The sequence below is a fragment of the Crocuta crocuta genome, unplaced genomic scaffold, assembly GCF_008692635.1.
Source record: "Crocuta crocuta isolate KB4526 unplaced genomic scaffold, BGI_CrCroc_1.0 scaffold124, whole genome shotgun sequence".
NCBI lineage: Eukaryota > Metazoa > Chordata > Mammalia > Carnivora > Hyaenidae > Crocuta > Crocuta crocuta.
Genome location: NW_027551573.1, coordinates 7,755,876 through 7,777,517, shown reverse-complemented (window position 1 = coordinate 7,777,517; position 21,642 = coordinate 7,755,876). Strand labels below are relative to the sequence as shown.

The 21,642-nt window shown below is 40.3% G+C and overlaps 1 protein-coding gene across 3 annotated transcripts in view; it reads left to right on the top strand.

The window, feature by feature from the left end:
- Positions 1 to 21,642, top strand: part of CYLD (CYLD lysine 63 deubiquitinase) — a 68,994-nt gene that overhangs the window by 34,484 nt on the left and 12,868 nt on the right. For 2 of the 3 annotated variants that reach the window (XM_077751366.1, XM_077751365.1), the window contains 8 exons: positions 2,860 to 2,958; positions 4,513 to 4,629; positions 11,026 to 11,405; positions 12,245 to 12,410; positions 13,712 to 13,853; positions 15,095 to 15,217; positions 18,884 to 18,975; positions 19,867 to 19,933. In XM_077751366.1, coding sequence (XP_077607492.1) covers positions 2,860 to 2,958; positions 4,513 to 4,629; positions 11,026 to 11,405; positions 12,245 to 12,410; positions 13,712 to 13,853; positions 15,095 to 15,217; positions 18,884 to 18,975; positions 19,867 to 19,933 — 1,186 coding nt within the window. The remainder of the gene's footprint in view (positions 1 to 2,859; positions 2,959 to 4,512; positions 4,630 to 11,025; positions 11,406 to 12,244; positions 12,411 to 13,711; positions 13,854 to 15,094; positions 15,218 to 18,883; positions 18,976 to 19,866; positions 19,934 to 21,642) is intronic. The other variant, XM_077751367.1, reaches the window with a different exon arrangement.

Genomic DNA, 21,642 nt, shown 5'->3' with positions numbered 1-21,642 from the left:
CGTCTTCACCCATTTTGCCTGCCCACCTCCCCCTGCCCCCCGCCACTACCAGTTTTCTGTTTCTAGGATTCTGTTTCTGTTTCGCTCTCTTTTTGTTTTTTCAGATTCTACATATAAGTGAGATCATACAGCATTTGTGTTTGTCTGCCTGATTTCACTTAGTGTAATATCCTTCTGGGTCCATCCATGCTGTGTACACAGCAAGGTCTTATTCTTTTATATGGCCGAGTAATATTTGTGTGTGTGTGTGTGTGTGTGTGTGTGCATGCATCACATCTTCTTTATCCAGTCATCTGTTGGTGGACACGTAGGTTGCTTCTATATCTTGGCTGTTGTGGGAATACACATATGCTTTTATCATTTTGAATGTAGCCCTGCTGTGTGCATGTAAAGGTTACTCTTGAGCTGGTTTCTTTTACTCAACACAACATCAGTGTTGTGTATACCAGTAGTTTATTCTCTCTCTCTTTTTTTTATTGCTGTGCAGTATTTTGTATGAAGAGATCACAATTTGTTTAACTGCTTTGCTGTAGAATGGATTGTTTCAGCTTTTGGTTATTCTGAATAAGGATGCTATCTATGCACATTTTTATACCTGCCATCTCTTTTAATATCTCATAAGCAGAATTGTTTTAATCTCACAAAATTGTCTGCTGAATTTATTCTTTATCTTCCTTCCTTTCCCATACTTAACTTTTTCCTGAGATGGTAGTGTCTTAAGATCCATTCAAGGTAGAAGGCTTTGGTTTGGAAACATGAGCACAGTAGTGGCAAGGAAGCAATATTTGGTGATGGTATGTCACCACTGGAGGGCAAGTTAGATGTGGCATGGGACCCTTCATCTGCATAGAAGTCTGTAGGAACATCTGTTCCCCATAATTGGTACTTGACCTTCTCTCAGACAAAGTCTTTGGCAGAAGATAACTACTATTTCCGATTCCAGTACTTTGCATGTTCCTAGTCTTTGGAGCCCTCCCCTAATCACCAGCAGAAGGGTCATGGTCACCAATGGCTCATCCATGTGGCCTGTTACTGCTAGGCTGCCTCAGTTAAAACCATTTGCTGCCATTGTTATACTTACCACTGACTATATCGTGTATGAGGGGATAGTATGTGTGTGCATATCTTTTGAACATGGGCTTATGTGTAACTAATTACAGTTCATAGTGGGAATTAGTTTGCTTTAGTCAATTTAAATGCTGCAATTGGGAACTTCTGCTAGTGACTAAGAAATTTTACCTTCCAAAGTAGCTTTCATATGTGATATTTGGAGATGTTAGAATAGCACATCATCAAAGAGTATGTAAATAGCTTTTACTGTATCACCTGGTTGAAATCATGGTTATTTAGTATAATTTTTGAATTAAAATCATTTTTCATTTGGTCATATTCTGAGACATTTAAGATATAGTTTAACACTGCAGTCTCTTCCCCCTCCTACCATGATTTGTATATGTTACCAAGCACGATTTATATATAATTAATTCAGGATTATTTCCCTTTTCTAACAAAATGGCCTTTGCCTTGTCTTTAAAATGTAAATATTGTCCTATTTTTTCTTTCTGTTCTCAAAAATCCATTGTGGGTGCTATCGTTTTGCTGATACACAGCTTTATCAGGTATGACTCCTAAGTGTCATGTCAGACTCTTGCAGATGTGTTGTTGAAATTTCCAGGGGAAAAGCTTTCCAGATTGGCTTTTTTATGTTCATTTGATCAGGATTTGTGACTATCTCATGAAAATTACTGGCCTTTAAGGCTTAGAGTCAGCTATGCCTCCAAAACAATTTTGCTAAATTTATTATACCTAATATTCCAAAAAGGAGTTTCAAGTGTTTTCTTCTAAATATTAGTGACATTTTTCTCTGGCTTTCTTCATCATTAACCTGTGTATGCTTCTCTGCGTTTTTCTTGTGTTTATATATGTTTGTATACTCGTCAGTGTGATTCTTAACATACATGATTTTTAAAACCGATACACATTTCTTTTTTTATTTTATTATTTTTTGTGATGTTTTATTTTATTTATTTATTTTCCTTTTTTTTTGAGAGAGAGAAAGACAGACAGACAGACAGACAGACAGCATGAGCAAGGGAGGGTCAGAGAGAGAGTCACAGAATCTGAAACAGGCTCCAGGCTCTGAGCTGTCAGCGCGGAGCCCGATGCAGGGCTCGAACCCATGAACCGTGAGATCATGACGTGAGCCGAAGTTGGACACTTAACCGACTGAGCCACCCAGACGCCCCCTGATACACATTTCTAAGCAGATTTTTTTCCAAACTGTGTTCCATGAAATACATTAATCTGAGATGCTAAAGTAGGCTGGGACAAAAAATATTATCAAATAAGTTTATGCCTCTTTGAGAGATTCACAATACACATTAGCATATTAAATTTTCTGGTGTGATGTGGTAAAGAGATTTGCTTATCTTCATTTATCTCAGCATCTTCTAGAAGTGCTTGAGTGTGGAACACTTCCCAGCACACTGGGGCACTGGGGATAGCTGGGGGACTCTTGCAAAAAACTTAGCAGAGGTGCCTCTGTCGTGTTTCCACGTATCCAACAGTAGCGACCAGATCGACTAAATCCCCAAGACGTTAAAGCACTTAGCTGAACTGTATTTGGGTCATATTTTGTAGAAGTTACGTTTTGAAGTACAGTGTCGATTTATTTACCCCCCCTCTGGCATTCTCTTTCAGTACTTCTGTCGACCTTTAAAAAATTTGTAAAACAGCTGTGGAAATGCCTCTCTTTTATAGGAAAGAGGTATTTTTTTTGGCTGCTGTTGTTGTTTGCTTCATTGTTTCTCTTCTGTAAGAATTTGCTTTTATCCTTAAAAAACACGTTTACCATTTCAGAGAACGTGACACAGGAAAGGAGGCCTCCCAAACTTGCCTTTATGTCAAGAGGCGTTGCGGACAAAGGTTCATCCAGTCATAATAAACCAAAGGCTACAGGTATGGGCCACCAGGCCATAGTTCTTAGATACTGACTTGGTATCTGCTTTGCCATAGCATGGAAAGAAGGTTAAAAGGTTTGACTCCTCACTGTACATGTAGACTCTCTTCTTCCCAACAGGTTTAGTGTTTTACTAAACGTTTTTTATCGAGGTTCTTGCCAAAGCCAAGAGTACCCAACCTTTTTTTAGGTGATGAAGAGTTTTCCGTGGGGACCTGTGTCTCGCGTTGGCTTCTGTCAGCTGGTTTTTGGGACCCCCTCCTTGTAACGTTTGAACATTGAGTTTAGAGTCGCAACTGTACAAAAGAACCGCATCTGGATAACGTTAGATGGGGTGAAGCACACAGAGAGTAATTATGTGGCTGTCGCTAACAAAATGTGGCCCAAGTTAAATTCCAAACCTCCAAGCAAGAATTTTTGTCTCTCTTCCAGAAACTCCCTCACAACGCATGTGGAGTTCTTCGCGTTTTTCTTTGGCTCCCACATATTTTATAGTTTTCGAGGATGGTAGTTCTACAAGCGAAACAGCTCATTTAAAAAGCTGTGAGAATGTTTGTTAACTCAGATGTGGGTTAGGAGAAGAATATCGTTTCCTCTGGTGAACAAAACTGCTTTGGCCTGTTTTAAAGGAAATTGTTATTTAATGTGACACTGGACCCTGGGTGGCTTAGGATTAAATAGAACACACCAGTAATAGTTATTTTTTATGTTAACCTGTAGATCTCGATAGGCTAGCTCACACTTGTTATTCTCACTTGAATATAAATAGCCTACAGATTTTCAGAAGACATGTGTGTTCCTTGTGTTCTAGCAGATCTTAGTTATAAGCATAAAGTATAGAGCTATCTGCTTTAAATTGAAAAAAAAAAATCAGATTTTTGTATGGTTTCTGGAGACTCCCGTGTTCTCACAGCATGTCCTCTTAGTACTAAGGCTGGGTAACATCTTGAAATGTCTGTAATGGGGCTACACTTGCTCTTTCTTATGTTAATAAATCGAATATAGAAATAAATAATACTGCTTCCTATTTTCAAAGACATGAAGCAACGAAGCAAGGAGTTTGATGACTAAGAATTCCAAACTGTTTAAATTAAAAAATTTTAAACCCAATTGGTGCAGTGATTTATGTCTACAATGTTCGAAGGTCACTTTCTTCTGAAAGGAACCGTTTTAAAATGACGAGTTAAATTTGGGAGCCAACAGGTTCATCAGGTGAACTTGGGGAATGGTGCTGTTGACATTTGGAAATAAACCATAGTACATGAAATGATTTTTAAAAGCTGTTTGTCTTAAAAAAAAAAATAGCAGGCTTTTCTTTTAACTTATTCCCATTCCCCTGCTGTATTGATTCTTGGGTGGAAGAATTTTTTTGACATTGCCAGAATGGTTACCAAATTTTTAAAAGTTAAAGACGCTAATAAAATACGTTGCACTTGTATATATCTGTTGCTCTTCAGCAACTGTTAACACCATATGTGTGTTAATTTCTCTTAGGGAAAAGCTTTCACACCATATTGACCTGATTTTTAAAAGAAACTTTTCTTGATCCATAGGACCTACCTCAGACCCTGGAAATAGGAACAGATCTGAATTATTTTATGCCCTAAATGGATCTTCTGTTGACTCACAACCACAATCCAAATCAAAAAACACATGGTACATTGATGAAGGTAATCAGTAGTTTTAGTGTTCTTTATAACAATCCTGTCCGTTTAGCCCCTCAGGAAAAAAATGGCTTTTTCACCAGTGTGTAACGTTTTTGGAAACAGAATGAGTAGAACATTCTTTATTAATAGGGCTGAACTAAAATATTGTATATAATTTGAACTGCACTATGGTTAAGATTAATACAACATTCAGCAAATGTATTATCAGTAGCTCGTTCTCGTCCCTCACCTGATCTTTAGGGTAGATCTCTAGAGTCAATGGAATCATTGAAAAACTTTTCTGTCTCAGTCTTTATCTCTTTTAAAACACGCCCTTTTGGCTTTTCCTTGGTTCAGGGGCATCATTTTTTTTCTCATTGGTCATTTCCTTTGTTCTTCCCTTCAACAAATATTTATTGAGTGCCTACTATGTGCCAGAGACTCTTCTGTGCACAGAGGTCGCAGAGGTGAGGGAGGAATAGACATGGTCCTTGCCCATTTTGAATTTATGATCAAGTTGTTGAAGTAGGCGTGAATCAGACCATCCCAGAAACAGAGCCATGCAATCATGATGAGTGCAGTGAAGGTACTCGATACTGTGAGACATATTATAAAGGTGGATTTTACTTACGGGGACTCAGAGATGTTTCTCTGAGGAAGCAGCATGAGCTTAAATTTACCAGAGGAATGGGAGATAACACAGTGAAAGGGGACAAAGAACCTTTTAGGCAGAGAATGGCATACGTAAAGGCGTCATGGAAAAATGGAGCCTGTGTTTGCCAAGGACTAACAAGAGCCAGAGTAGCTAGAGCAAAGAGAGAGGCATAACATGTTATGAGAAAGGCAAACAGGGCCAGGACATGGGGAGCCTGGTGTGCCCTATTTAAAGGAAAAGGGAAGCCACTGAAGGGTTTTCAGCAAGGGGTGACATGACCAAGTTTACCTTTTGAAAATCACTCTGGCTGCAGGGTAGGCAGTGGATTGAAGCAGGGACCATGTGGTTACAAGGGCACCGCTGAAGGTCGTTGCAGGGCTCAGAAATAGATTCTAGCGGCTCGGGCGAGACTTGTTGAGGAAGGGACGGGGGGACATGGATGGTATAGGAGATGTTTAGCAGGTGACTTGATAAGACTCACAGATGCTCTGAAAGTGAGAGCTGAGGAAGAAGAGGTATCACTGATACCCCTGGCCTCCCAGCTTGCTTACTTCTGCGATTGCAGAGGAAGGTGATGAATTTGATTTTGAATATGTTGAGCTCCAGGGGCCTTTTCAACTTCCCCGAGGTGATCTGTCAAATAGAGAGTTGGGTATGTAGGTCTGTTGCTGAGGAGAGAGTGAAGAGCTCTCTGGAGAGGTAAATCTGCACACTGCCCTCACATATATGGTGATTAAAGTTCTGTGAATAGTATCACCTGAGGGGAGAGTGTTGGGGATGGAGGGTGTGGGGCAAGACGGAGCCTTGAGGAACTTATTGGCTGGGAGGAGGAGAACTCTTCAAAGAAGGCCGATAAAAAGCAACCAGAGGGATGTGAGGAAAACTAGGAAGTTGTTGGGTCAAGAAGCCATGGAGTGGGTGGTATTGAATGCTCCCAAGAGGGCAAATGAGATGACGATCACACAAACACCTGCTGGGTTTAGCCAGTGGAAGCCAGTGATGACCTCCGTTGGTTATGCTTTTATGCAGTGAGGAAATGGAGACATGAAGTGTGGGCTTCATCCTGGACTTTGCCCTCTCGTTAGTCACATCCAGCTGTCACCAAGTTTTCTGGACCTCCTCCTCTTCAGTATCAGTAGACTCTTGCTCGTTTTCTTCATTTCTGCAGCCAGTGCCTTAGTTCAGATCCTTTTTTGCTGTCTAGTTAATGTAACGGCCTTCCAGCTGGTTTGTCTGCCTCAGCCTTGTTCCTTCGGAATCTGTTCTGAACAGTAATAACCATCCTCACCGTTGTCTTTGCGATCACCGCTACCGTCATCACTGCGGCCCACATTTCTTCACAACTTATTACGCCAGGCATTGTGTTACTCTGTATGTGCATTATTCTGTCCTCATAACAACTTGATGAGGTAGGTATTTTTACTTTCTCTTCTGTTACGGTGGCTAAATATCTTGCCCGAGGCCACACAGCTAGTATTAGTGGCACCCGTCTTCCAACCCAAGTCTGCTTTTGATCCCTACACTATGTTTCTCTTCATGTGACTCTCCGATTGCTTTTCCTGAAGAGATCTCTGCTCATGTCTCTCCTTTGTTTCATATCTATTAATTTTCCCCTAGCCCCTGGAAGATAAAACTCCAGATTCCTTAGTTTTGGACTCTTTATGGCACAACTTCGTACTCGTCTCTGTCGTTTGTCCTTCACTCCTGCTCCCGCCATGCTTGGAGTGGGGCCATTTTGGAATGTGCCATACTTTCTCTTTTCCTGGCGCCTGTTGTTCCTCTTGCCTGGAAATCCTTCTTCCTATTCCTCCCACTCCACGCTCTGGCTTCCTTCTATCCATCTGTTCAATCTCAGCTTGGGTATTATTTTCTCCTGGAAGCCTTTCCTGTCTCTCCTGGGTTAGGTGAGGTGCCATCGTAACTGTTTGTCGCCGGTCTCCTCTGCCAGACTGGAGTTCCAAGTGCCTCGCACAGGGCCTGGCATGCGGTACATCTAATAATTGTGTGCAAATTAAACGAAGATTTTGTCTTCTCTGTGCCTTCATTTCTACTTGAGTAGGATATTCATTCCCCAGACTTCTTCCACACAGAGCAGGAACCTTCCTTAAATGATGCTTCCCCAGGAGAGTCTGTTGCTTGATAGACTGCTTTTGTTAAGATTTGGCCCTATTGGTAATAGTTGTCAGCTCTCACAAATCTTGGGAGTGCCAAAACAGCAAACAGCAAGGCACTCGCAGGGGCTTACGGGGAGTCGCAGGCCTGCTGGCTTCCGCGTGTGCCCGGGCCGTGCGGAGTGGTTCGGGGGCAGCCCGGCTCTCTCACGCCGTTGCTCCTCGTAGCTTTGTGAACGCTTTTCCTAGGAGTTGGTTCCTTTCTAGGGAACAGAAACTAGTCCAGGCACGGGTTTGTCATAATCTGGGTAACACTGACTCTTCAGGTTTATGCTCTAATTTTATTCTTATACAGTGTCTGTAGCATGGTAGAATATTTTTAACTTCTGGATTCTAGTCTAACATTGAATAATAAGTTTATGTAAGAGTATCGATCCTAAATGGAATATGTAACGTGCTGAAATCTATATGGAGTAGGCCTTCATCCTTAAATTAGAAAATAGAAGTAACTTCAGTGTGAAAGAATATTCCTTTTCTATCACTAATTTCACTTGTGCATTTAAAAAGCTTTTTTTCGGGGCATCTGGGTGGCTCAGTTGGTTAAGTGTCCGACTTTGGCTCAGGTCCCGATCTCATGGTTTGTGGGTTTGAGCCCTGTGTCGGGTTCTGTGCTGACAGCTCGGAGTCCAGAGCCTGCTTTGGATTGTGTCTCCCTCTCTCTCTGCCCCCCCCCCCCACTTATGCTCTGTCTCTCTCTCAAAAATGAATAAACATTTAAAAAATTAAAGAGCTTTTTTGTTTCTACAACGTTTGATTCATGCATTCAGTTTTTTCTTAAAACAGATATTGAGTCTTTTCTTGGTATAGTGGCTGTACCAGGTGCTGTGGATTCAACCACAAATCCACATGAAAAACCATAACAAAATTCCTGTTCTAATGGAGCTTGCAGTCTGGTTGGTGTGACACACAGTACATATTTAGAAAGACAAGGTAATCGTCAGTTGTGACATGTGCAGTGAAGGCAGTGAACAAGGTGTGAGAGCAGCTGGTGGGGAGCCAGCCACCATAGAACGTTTTGGAAAAGTCTCTTTGAGGAAAGGGTATTTGGGTTGAGGTCTGGATGATGTGAATGAGCCTGTCAGAGAAGGAGCTGGGGAAGAACATTTTAGGCAGAAGAGAGAGTAAAGGCAAAGGCCTGAGGTGAGGAAGAGTATTTGAGGAACACGAAGTAGGCCAGAGTGGCTGCAGCGTGGTGAGCAAGGAAGACAGGCATATACAGTGAGTTTGGGTAGGTAGGTGGGTCCCGGGCCATCCAGGGCCTTGCAGGTCTCGGTGAGAAATTTCTGTTATCTGTTATAAGAACACTGGAAAGCCACTGAAAGTTTTTAAATAGGGGGATGATATAAGATCATGTAAGATCTTTACATTTTAAAAAGCTCTCTTTTAGAGTTGTGTGGTGAATAGTTGGGCCAAGAAGGGAGACAGACCAGGAAGGAGGCTGGTTACAGAAAAACCTGATTGTTGCCCTTGAGATTCCATGGTGCCTCTTCCCAGAGCCCTCTTTTCATGCTCTCCTCTGAGCTTCCATCTTTCATTTGTTCTCTTCGTTTTAATGATAACTTTCTAAGTCTGTATATCTAAACAGTATACTGTGAGTTCAGCGTGTTTCTGAGTTTTATATAAAGGCATCAGACTGTATGTATGCTATGTAATTTCCCCCCTCAGTACTACATTCCAAAGACTCACCACAGTGGTTGTATGTGATTATAATTTATTTGTTTTCATGGCTCTATAGCAATCTATTCCATTTCATTGCTGCAAAATATATAAATATACCACAGTATACGTCTCCCTCCGACCATTGGTGGACATTTGAATTGTGTTTATTGTCCTGCTATGATTAACAGCTCAGCTGTTAACCTTCTTACAAGTGTTGAGGCTGTATAGCCAGGAATGGAATTACTGGGTCATGTGATACGCACATCTTTCCTTTACTAGATCATGCCACACTGTTCCCTGAGTGATTATTCCAGTGTACACTTCCGTCGGCATTTTGTAAGGGTACCCTTTCCCTCATTCTTACCAACAGTTAATATTCTAAAACCTTTAACTTTTGAAATGATATCTCACATTGCTTTTGACATTCTTGGATCTACTTTCTTGTGAGGGCAAGAATCTTTTCATTGATTTGTTGGTGATTTGGGTATCTTCTTCTGAATTGCCTTTTCAAGGCTTTTGTCCATTTCTTCCTAGTTGGTTTCTTTTTGGGGGGGTTGGATTGATTTATAGACTTTTATCAGATTTGAATCCTTTGTCAACTATATGTATTTCAAGTGTTTTCTCCTTGTTCAGCTCATATTTTCATCCTTGCTGTGATGCCTTTTAATGAACAAACAGCTCAATTTCAATGTGATCACGTTTGTCAGTCTTTTCCTTTATGATTTGTATACTTATGTTCAAGAATTTTTTCTGTTCTTAACTCCTAAAGAACATTCTTCTATATTGTCTTCCAGAAGTTTATAGTCTTGCCTTTCACATTTGTCTTTAAGCCACCTGGAAATGATTTTTGTGTAGAATATATTCAGTACAAATCCAATTTAACTTTTTAAAAAGTATGGGTAATTGATGATCTCAGTATTATTTATTGAGAAGTTCATTCTTTCTCCACTGATCTGCAGCATCTGGCTGGCAACTGTGGTAGTTATTTTAAGAAAATAACTTTTGGCTTTGGTTCTCTTTTTCTGTGTTTGTTTTCTCTTAAATTATTTTCTGCTTTTGTATTTATTCTGGCTTTGATCCTCTTTACTGTACATTTGTTTTCTCTTTCATTAATTTCTGTTTTGTGTTTATTTCCTCTTGGCTGACTTTTTGGGAAGTGAATCTGTTCCTTTGACTTCCTAAGTTGTATTCTGAGTTCATTAATATTCTTTTTTTTCCTAAAAGAAACTATTAAGTTTATAAATTTCTTTTGTAAGTCCTGTGTTAGCTGTACTTCCGCAAGTGTTTGTTGCTTCTTCTTTATTTTAAAAATGTACATAATCATTTCCTTTTTGATCCTTTAGCTATTTAAGAAGCATCTTTCGGGGCATCTGGCTGGCTCAGTCTGTTCAGCATCTGACTCTTGGTCTCCACTGAGGTCATGACCTCACGGTTCATGGGATCAGGTCCCGTGTTGGGCTCTGCACTGGCAACATGGAGCCTGCTTGGGATTCTCTCTCTCTCTCTCTCTCTCTCTCTCTCCCTCTCTCCCTCCCTCTCTCTCTGCCCCTGTCCTTGTCTTGTGTGCATGCTATCTCTCTCTCTCAAAATAAATAAACTTTTAAAAAAAAGCATCTTTCTAAATTTTTGGTATTTTTGGGGTACTATTTTCTAACATAATTATAATATAGGCAAAGAATAGAACCTCTCTAATACTAACCAATAATGGATTTCTTTTGGTTTGAGCAATTGGGTGCCATTTACCTGGGTAGAAAAATTCGGAGGTGGGAGGAGAATGTAGAACAGTATTTTGGATAGACTAAGTGTGCAGTGCTTACAAGAATCCTACTAGACTCAAATGGGCACTTCGACTAGGTGTGTATATTCATTTTTAGAGATGTGGGCATATTTAATATTCTTGAATACATTTCGCTAAATAAGAATAATTTTTTATAGTTGCTGAAGACCCCGCGAAATCGCTTACTGAGATATCTCCAGACTTTGGCCATGCCTCACCACCACTGCAGCCTCCGTCGATGAACTCATTATCCACCGAGAACAGATTTCACTCTTTACCATTCAGTCTGACCAAGATGCCCAATACCAATGGAAGTATTGGCCACAGTCCACTTTCTCTGTCAGTTCAGTCCGTGATGGGAGAGCTAAACAACGCACCTGTGCAGGAGAGCCCGCCTTTGGCCATGGCTTCTGGGAACTCCCATGGTCTGGAAGTGGGCTCGCTGGCTGAAGTTAAAGAGAATCCTCCTTTCTATGGGGTGATCCGTTGGATCGGTCAGCCGCCAGGACTCAATGAAGTGCTAGCTGGGTTGGAACTGGTAATTTAATTTGACCTAAAAATTGCAATTCTTCTCTATCTGGAGTTTTGCGCAGTTTTTTCCCCCTCATTTATGCTTTTTCATCCACATATTCTATTTGCCAAAAAAGCCATCACTAGAGAAAAATTGTGTTACTGTGTTGTCTGGCTTCTTTGCCACCCAGGAAGCATCCGGTCCATGTGTTCAGGATGTCAGTTCATCTGTGTGCAAGGAATGAAAATAGATTTTTAGGCTAATGTGTTTAGACCCATTATATTAAACAACATAGAGTAAGGGAAGCAAATCTGTCATCGGCTTCCTTTTTCTCCCTCAGTCTCCCTCCCCCCAGTCAGTTCTAGTAGTTATATCAGAGATTTTAAAATTAATTGCCATTTGTAGAGATTTTTTTTTGAGCTCTTAGTAGAGGAAATATTGTTCAACATTTCACGATCTGGAGAAGATAATTTGCATACACCTAGCTTTTATTTATAAAACGTAAACATATTAAAAATTTGCTTGCATGCTAGTGAATGCTACTTTGGGGGAAGTTCTCAAAATGAATAGGCTCCACCCCTTAGTTTCAGTAGTACCCGTGGAGATGGTGCGGGGAAAGTCCAAGCATACATTCTGGAAGGGAACGCACTGAGGACTTCCTGCTGGAGTAAGGAGTTTCGTAAATGATCCGTTGTGGGCTAAAGCACTGCTTAGCCAACCTCTCCTTCCTGATGGGGTTCTCAGGACAGGGTTGCTGATGGAATTCTGAGAAAGGGCGGACCGGAAGCCCCTCTTAGAAGCCATAGTTCTGTGCGTGCTGCGCCACAAGGTGCAGGGTAACACGTATCGAAACGTTTCTCTTTCAGGAGGACGAATGTGCGGGCTGTACAGATGGCACCTTCAGGGGCACGCGGTACTTCACCTGTGCCCTGAAGAAGGCGCTCTTTGTGAAGCTGAAGAGCTGCAGGCCCGACTCGAGATTCGCTTCCCTGCAGCCGGTTTCCAATCAGATCGAGCGCTGCAATTCGTTAGGTATTTGGATGCTTTCATTTCCGTACGGATCTGCAGTAACTCGGGTTCTGATCTCAGGCCATTTTGCAGTCGGTGGCAGTGACAGCGTTTCAGTATCTTTCTGGCCAACGTTCATCAGGCTTGTACCTCAGTTCAAGTTGCTACTTGGTGTCTAAGAAAGTGACAGTGGTCCCAAGAGGGGACCTTTGAAAAAAGTATTAGCCTGTTGGTTGCCCGCATTTAATTTTTCAAAACACAGAGGTAGAAGTGGACTACCTTCCCTATGTATTATAGAAGCACATCAATCATCATATCTGATTAAGAGGTCAGCATTATTATATGAAGCAGTTTTAGATTGATCGATAAGGACAGTTGCCCCCGTCACTTGTAACGGGTGATGGTTTCTTGATGTTATCCCTTTCCAGTTTTGGGTCATAGCTGTGAAGCATCTTGAGGGTTAAGTGACTATCAGTAGGAACGCCATCTTTATGAAGAACGTTTTTCATGACAGTCGAAGTAGTACTTTGGAAATTTTTGTTTTCTTTTCTGACTTGGAGATGAAGCATCTCAGACAATAAAATATTTGGGGAACAAAATATTTTACTTGGTAGATGTTTTTATATACTACTTAATACTCTAAGGTGTTTTTAAAAAATTTTTTTATAGTTTTTATTTATTTTTGAGACAGAGAGAGGCAGAGCATGAGCGAGGGATGGGCAGAGAGAGAGGGAGATGCAGAATCTGAAACAGGCTCCAGGCTCTGAGCTGCCAGCACAGAACCCGATGCAGGGCTCGAACCCATGAACTGCGAGATCATGACCTGAGCCGAAGTCAGACACTTAACCGACTGAGCTACCCAGGCGCCCCTCTAAGGTGTTTTTTAAATGGTGGAGGAAGTGGGGCCCCTGGGTGGCTCAGTCAGTTAAGTGTCCTTTGGCTCAGGTCGTGATCTCACGGTTTGTGGGTTTGACCCCGCGTTGGGTTCTGTGTTGCTAGCCAGAGCCTGGAGCCTGCTTTGAATTCTGTGTCTCCCTATCTCTCTGCCCCACCGCCTTCTCTCAAAAATAAATAAACATTAAAATTTTTTAAAAATTTAAGTCGTGAAGAAGTGAGATTGAAAATGGACAGTATGAACAATAGCATTTTTACTAGCCAAGCTGAAGAACCGTGAAACCAAACCCACCTTTAACTTAGTTTTAAGTTGAGAAATTTTGCCTCAGAATACAAAACTGTATTTTAAAAGGAAGAAATATATCAGAACACATACTACATATCGTAGTAGTCGAAAAGGATACTTTTCATTTTCATTTCTATGTTGGCAGCATTTGGAGGCTACTTGAGTGAAGTGGTGGAAGAAAATACCCCACCCAAGATGGAAAAAGAAGGTTTAGAGATAATGATTGGAAAGAAGAAGGGCATCCAGGGTCATTACAATTCTTGTTACTTAGACTCGACCTTATTCTGGTAAGTTTAAAATCAGTGCAATAGGGGCAGAGACGTGTGCGCGCGCATGTGCATGCGTGCACGGGCGTCAGAGAATCCACTCACTGCCTTTGGGTGAAGAAACTGGGTGGCTGGGGAACAGGAAAAAAAAGGGAGATTTACGTTTCATTATTGACCCTTGGAAGCTATTGAACATGGTCTCATGTGCTTGTATCCAAAAAATGAATATAAAGGTAACGTGAAGGACGGGCAAGAATGAAGTGTCACAGGTGGGACAGATATTCTGAGGGTGTCTGGGAAATCATGTGACTGAAGACAGTAAGTACAGTGTCTCTGTCATATCAAACAACATGACTTGCAATAAGTCATTGACTGCTGTGTGGGCTTGCTTCGTTGGTGGAGGCAATCGTAAGGCAGCTTTATTGTAAAGGATGATGTAAAGGTTCTCATATACGTAGTTCATGGCAGCGCCCAACGACTTAACTTGGCAAGAGTTTTTACACTGAGATTGAACCAAATACGCTGCCAATTAAGTTGAGCGTAAGTGGCATAAAACCTTATGCAGCCACGCCGTAAGAATTAGGAAGTTAATTGGGGTGTTAACATTTTAAAATCGGGGAGAATAAACACGGTGGGCTGTTTTGGCAGAATACTGCCCGTCTCTTAGGTGTGTGGACAAAAACAAGCCTTACAGAATCAATGCAGTACTTTCCAGATTTCCTGATGAAAATCTGTACTAGCCAAATTTCCGTTTCCTCTGCTCCCAGCAAGTCACCGCTGTCAGTCACTCACAAGTGATTTGGCATTTAAAGAAATTTGTATCTCTGCAAAGCGTGCAGGGAGAGAGCAGTGTGTTTCCGGCGGGCTGCACATTGCACGTGTGAGTGCCTTGAGTGGTTGCAGACTCCCTCCTCTGTCATGTGTCTGACCTTGACTCAGATTTGTAGGCCCCTTTGCAGCTCTTGCAAAGAAGTTCCCTTAACATACTTGAGGCTTATTTTTATCCTTTAACATGGGCAGTCTACAGTTTGCTTTCTCAAGATTGGTTTTTTTTTAACCTGGGAGCATCTCCAGTTCCTGATGATTGAACCACAGGAAACTTAGCAGGTGTCTTTGGTACCCGTGTCCACGGAACGCACAAATTTGTAATGTTCCTCGTTCTCCAGACGTGGTTGTTTTTTTCTCATGACATTCTTTTTAGTATCTGTTTCCCAAAAAGTACTGTGTACAGCACGAGGACAGCTATTCCTTTTATTTTACAGCTTGTTTGCTTTTAGTTCTGTCCTGGATACTGTATTACTTAGACCTAAAGAAAAGAATGATGTGGAATATTATAGTGAAACGCAGGAGCTACTGAGGACAGAAATTGTGAATCCCCTGAGAATGTAAGTAGAAGACACAGAGTCGTTTCACCTTTCGGTGGTGTGGTGTCCTGTGTTCTGTTGTTTGGTACAGTAATGGATTCATACCTGCTTTCTTTTTTTAAGGAATGGGTGAAAATTTGTTCTCTTGATAAACCATTTACAGTTAAAAAATTTTTTTTAACGTTTCTTTATTTTTGAAAGAGAGACAGAGAACATGAGCAGGGGAGAGGCAGAGAAAGAGGGAGACACAGAATCTGAAACAGGCTCCACTCTGAGCTGTCAGCACAGAGCCTGGTGCGGAGCTCGAACCTATGAACCATGAGATCATGCCCTGAGCCGAATTCAGACACTTAACTGACTGAGCTACCCAGCCGTCCCAGCATTTACAATTCTTTAACCTTTACTGCCTTTACGTATTTAATTTCTCAAATCTGGTCAGGGTGTAGCACATAGTGTATGCCATAACGTGCTGAAACCACTTTGGTAGAGCATAGTACAATTCAGTCATGGCAGTAGGTTCGAAATGCTGATGCAAAGCACCTGGTACGTTGTCTTCTGCTCGAGCTTTATTCCGGCAGTAACCCTAACAGTACGCTCTCTGGTGCAGTTGGCATAGTCTGGCTTCTTAAACTTAATTTTGTCTGGGAAAAAAGGAGCAAAGGAAAGTTTTAGTTAATTTTTTATTTTATTTTAGAGAGAGAAAGAGAGAAGGCTTGAGGGAGGAGAGGGGCAGAGAGGGAGAGAGAGAATCAGTGTGGAGCCTGACATAGGGTTCGATCCCACCGCCCTGGGATCATGACCTGAGCCCAAATCAGGAGTCAGACGCTCACCTGACTGAGCCACCCAGATGCCCCATGGAAAATTTTAATTTGTAGAATAGCTCGTATTGAATACTCTTGTGTTAGAAACGGATGACATGTATTTTATTAACACATTTCTTTGTGAGAGGAATACATTTAGGCCTCCCTGCACATCCCTTAAGAAAGTGATGTTTTGGTCATTTCCTAGTTTCTGAATTACAAATATGTCTTTGGTCCTGTAAGCAATTTGTAATGATGTGGGCCCAAGTAATAAGACGTCAAGTAAAGATAAGTGGTGGTAGTAGTGATATGTGATAGTGTCACATTATAAAATTTAAACTATGACATTAGGGCCATAGATTATGAAAGAAGTCTGTTCACTCAGGAATATAGAGAACCAACTATGTAATTTAAAGTCCACATTAAGATAAATTTTTAAATCTTGCGACATTTTTCTTATTTAATAATTAAAATTTAAAAAGAGTTTGAGGGGTGCCTGGGTGGCTCAGTCAGTTAAGTGTCTGACTCTCGATTTTGGCTCAGGTTATGAATTCACGGTTTGTGGGTTTGAGCCCCATATTGGGCTCCGAGCTGACAGCACGGAGCCTGCCTATGATTCTCTTCTCTCTCCCTCTCTCTACCCCTCCCCCACTCATGTTCGCTTGCTCGTTCTCTCTCACTCTCTAAATAAGTAAAACTTTTAAAAGTTTGATGTAAGAGTTTGATGAAAAAAATGCAAAATATTAGACTATAAAGGGCATTCAGAATGGCCTACTATGTAACATGGCTAAGAAAGTAAATTATAAGGGAATAACTTTCCCTACTCTTATCTTTTGTTTTCTTTACATCCTATCATGATGAAAATGACTCTAGTTTCTACCCTCTAAGATAATTATGAGTCTGGATTTTTACGTCAGTTATTTTATCTTCTGCAGATTTTTAAATATCCTCTCCATTTCTTCCCCCAAGTAATTGGTTACGGAACAAGACAGATCCAGTCCAAAACCCTGGGTCATGTTACCACTCCCTTCTTTCCTTCCCAGACACCCTAAGTCCATTAATAGACATTACTTGGATACTGTTGTCCCTCCAGTTAAGAATCACGATTAACCAGACTCTGTCACCCTGTCCGCAGCAAGGACCTTGTTGTGATCAGGATTCCCTGTGTCTGCAGTGTTCGTATTTCGTTTATAGCTGACTGGTTTTATTTGGTGCTGAAACCCCTGCTTTCTCTATTTCAAGCTTCTCAAAGGCAGAGACCGCCCCCTTTTTTCCCCCACCTTACTCATTTTGTATTCCCAGAGGCTGACCGGTTAGATGATCGTGTGAGTGGTGGATGCCCAGTATATGTTGGTTGCTAAGGTTGCTGAGTGAATGAACAGTCACTATACAAAATGGGTATTAGATTAGCTAGTTCTGACTTGCTCTTGTGAAGTGTGTGGTAGCCTAGAAGGTTTCTTCTAAAGGCATTTTTAGCATAGAATTTTGTCTGGGATTAACCTTGAATGTATCCAGTGTGTCCTGGATTCAGCCGAAGATGAGAGAAAATGTCAGGCACGTGATGACGGCTTGATTGCACATTTTCAGTATTCAGTTTCTTACCAGTGCCCTCTGTCCAACCCTTTGGTGGCTTTTTTCGTCCTTTGTTATTAAAAGGACTCTCTCTTTAAGTGTTCTTTAAAGTAAATGATTTGCTTTCCTAAGCAAATAGTATTAAAAGACTAGTCATAAGGTGGTGGTGCGGGGGCTGGGTGCCTCAGTCCAGCTTCAGCTCAGGTCAGGATCTCACAATTCATGGGTTCGAGCCCCGCATCGGGCTCTGTGCTGACAGCTCAGAGCCTGGAGCCTGCTTCGGATTCTGTGTCTCCCTTCCTCTCTGCTCTGTCTCTCTCTTGAAAATTTTATAGTTCATTTTTTTTCCTTATTGTCAAGTTGGTTTCCATATAACACCCGGGGCTTATCCCAACATGTGTCCTCCCCCATGTCCATCAACCCCCTTCCCCTCTCCCCACACCCACCAGCCCTCAGTTTGTTCTCAGCATTCAAGAGTCTCTCATGGTTTGCCTCCCTCCCTCTCCCTATTTTTCTCCTTCTTCTTCCCCATGGTCCTGCGTTAAGTTTCTCCTAATTCACCTATACGTGCAAACATACGGTATTTGTCCTTCTCTGCCTGACTTATTTCGCTCAGCATAACACCCTCAAGGTCCATCCATGTTGCTACACATGGCCAAATTTCATTCTTTCTCATTGCCATGTAGTATTCTATCGTATAGATAAACCACATCTTCTTGATCCATCCGTCAGTTGATGGACACTTAGGCTCTTTCCATGTTTTGGCTATTGTTGAGAGTGCTGCTGTGAACATTGGGGTACATGTACTCCTATGCATCAGCATTTCTGTATCCCTTGGGTAAATTCCTAGCAGTGCTTTTGCTGGGTCATAGGGAGTTCTATTGTTAATTTTTTGAGGAACCTCCACACTGTTTTCCAGAGGGGCTGCACCAGTTTACATTCCCACCAACAGTGTAGGAGGGTGCCCATTTCTCCACATCCTCGCCAGCATCTAAAGTCCTCTGATTTGTTCATTTACTAAAAAAATAAATAAATAAATAAATAAAAGACCAGTCATGGTACTTTAAAAATGCTGTTTCTATATTAGTATGTGACAGCTATTTTTAAGGCATAGTAGTTAGTGTCTGGGATAATTCTGATGCTAGATTTTTAACTTCCAAGCATCAAGAAGTAGCCTGTAATTGTGATTTTCAAGACAATTATCTAACCTATTAATTTATGTATGACATGTCGGAATTCTATAAGAATGCGATTATCAAAATGTGTTACACTAATGTATATGCCAGTATTAATTCATGGTTTGTTGTTAACGTAGATACGGATATGTGTGTGCAACAAAGATTATGAAACTGAGGAAAATACTTGAAAAAGTTGAGGCTGCATCAGGATTTACCTCTGAAGAAAAAGGTGACTCTTAATTTATAGGATACTCATTAAAAATAACTTGAGAGCATATGTTACATTATCGGTGGAAATGTGTGTCTCTGTAGCTTTGGGGGTTTTATTTTTAAACTAGAAATTCCTTTCTATGTGATGTACATTTTTAAAAAGTTTTTGTCTAAATTCCAGTTAGTTAACATACAGTGTGATATTAGTTTCTGTGTGATGTGTGGTTTTGTTCCCTTTTTGTAAAATGCTTTACGTCTTCTAGAAGTGAGTGATGTGGGGGAAGCTGCCTGGTGGTAGTACATTAAGTGAATAAATAGTTTTTTCTTTCCTTCCAGCAACGATATTTGACACCGTTTCCCTTTCTGTGCTGAAGGGTTGCGTTGAGTCCATCCCCATTTTTCCAGTTAGCTTTCCTGGTTATAAAGGGAGTTACAGAATGGCTAACGGGAATGAAGCTTATGGTCAGAACCCATGTTTTAATCTATTCATAGCTGATGGATTTGCTCAGAGATTCAGCTCCTGACTGTGAACATGTTAGCAGCATATTGTAACCAGCTGTAATGTTTAGAGGCTTGATAATTAGTTAAATAACAGGAAGAAAACAAAGTTACATTTCCAAATTTATTCTACTTAACCCCTCAGAAGAAGTTAAAATGATTTCATTATGCAGGAATTATTGTACCTTTTCATATGCAGTGAAGTTCTAACAAAATTAGACTGTTGTACTTTATCATAACTATTTAAATATCCTTTATATTTTTCATAGGCAGGAAAACTTGAGAACTATGCTTTTAATTAAAAAAATATTGATTATGAAAAAGAATTCAGAATAAGAATGTAACTATTATAAATAAAAAGAATGATTTAAAATTTTTGGCTATGACTTATTTGAGTTTTTGTTTTTTCTAGATCCTGAAGAATTCTTGAATATCCTATTTCATCATATTTTAAGGGTAGAACCGTTGTTAAAAATAAGGTAACTTCTAAATTACTACAGAAGCATTGGAAAAAAATAGTCTTCATTGTCTCTACCATCATTCCATAGAAATGATTTCTTTAGTGATTACATAATATTGTATCTGTTTAGGAATCTTAATATGCTAGGTTCCTACAATGCAAATTAATTTAATAATTTCATTAATTTAATCATTGTCTTTGCCATAGTATCATACTTACCTGGAAGAATGAATCCAGTATAAATGCGTACTTTTAATTTTAACCCTGGTAGTAAATATTACTGCAAATCATTTTCTTATAAAACTGAACATAAATATTTTATTTAGTCACTGAAAGGTTCTAAGGGAAATTACAGATTGTAAGAGAATATTATTCTAACCCAATGAGATACCACGAGACCACTGTTTTGACTATCCATCACTCAGAAAATTAAGTTAGCCTCATAGTAGCTCTCTTGTTCCCTGTTTTGTAACTTACCTTTTTTTCTCCTCTGTCTTGAATCTGATGCACCCTAGTTCTTAGTGTGATATTCTAAATGGATGAACTTTCTGGATGGTTTAAATGCTGGACCTCTTATAGTATAGCTTGGGTTTCTCTGTTGAAAATCTTGCTGATTGGGGTGCCTGGGTGGCTTAGTCAGTTGAGCGTCTGACATCAGCTCAGGTCATGATCTCACTGTTTGTGAGTTCGAGCCCCGCATTGGGCTCACCGAAGCATAGAGCCTGTTTGATCCTTTGTCCCCCTCACTCTCTGTCCCTCCCCTGCTCATGCTCTCTCTCTCTCAAAAATGAATAAATATTAAAAAAAAGAAAATCTTGCTGATTTACTATTTACTTCCCTAAGAGCTAATCACAGACAAATACTCTTGCTCATCCTTGGGTCCTGAGTGGTGTTGCTTGATGCTAGTGTTGGATGACGGGTAAGAAGGAAAGGAAGGAGGACAAAACCACAGGTACAGTTTGATATTGTTTTGGAAGTTCTAACTAATGAAATAGGACATGATTCATAAACATCACTAATACATATTTATTATCTATTCAAAGATGGTGATAGCTATATGAACACCTAGAAAATCCTAGAGAATTGTTCAGAAACTACTGGAATTAACAAAAGACCTTGTAATTTGACCATATAGAGAATAATCATGGAGAAATCAATAGCATTTCTATATACCTACTAGCAAGTATGAAAAAGGGACACTTTCACACTTCATGAAAGTACAAAATGCCAAGAAGTCAATTTTATTGAGATGGGTTTTTTAAAAGACTTGCACAGGGCTAAAAGGTGATTTGATTAATTAGTGAGAAGGATTGTGTTCCAGGTAAGAATATTAAATAAAGATATTATTTTTTTATAGAATAATTTGCACATGAGCAAGAGCTTAACTTTATTTTTGAACTCAGTAAAGTGATTTTAGAGTTCTTTACAGGATGAAATGGTGAAAATATTGAAGTTTGAAGGTTTTTTAAAAAGAGTTCTATTAAAAGCTCCAAGGCAAAGCAATAGACATTAAACAGTGCGATACTATATAAAACTAGAAATGTGGATCAACAGACCTGAATAGAAAGCTCAAAAATAGAACTTCAGTATCTTATAAGTCAGCTTTCAAACACAAATGAGAAAAGAAAGCTGTGTTTGATATATGATGTAGGAAGTCTAACAGGCAATTTGGGAGAAAAAAAGTCACTTTTGTTTTTCTTGAAATAAAGTTCAGACGATCAGAACAAT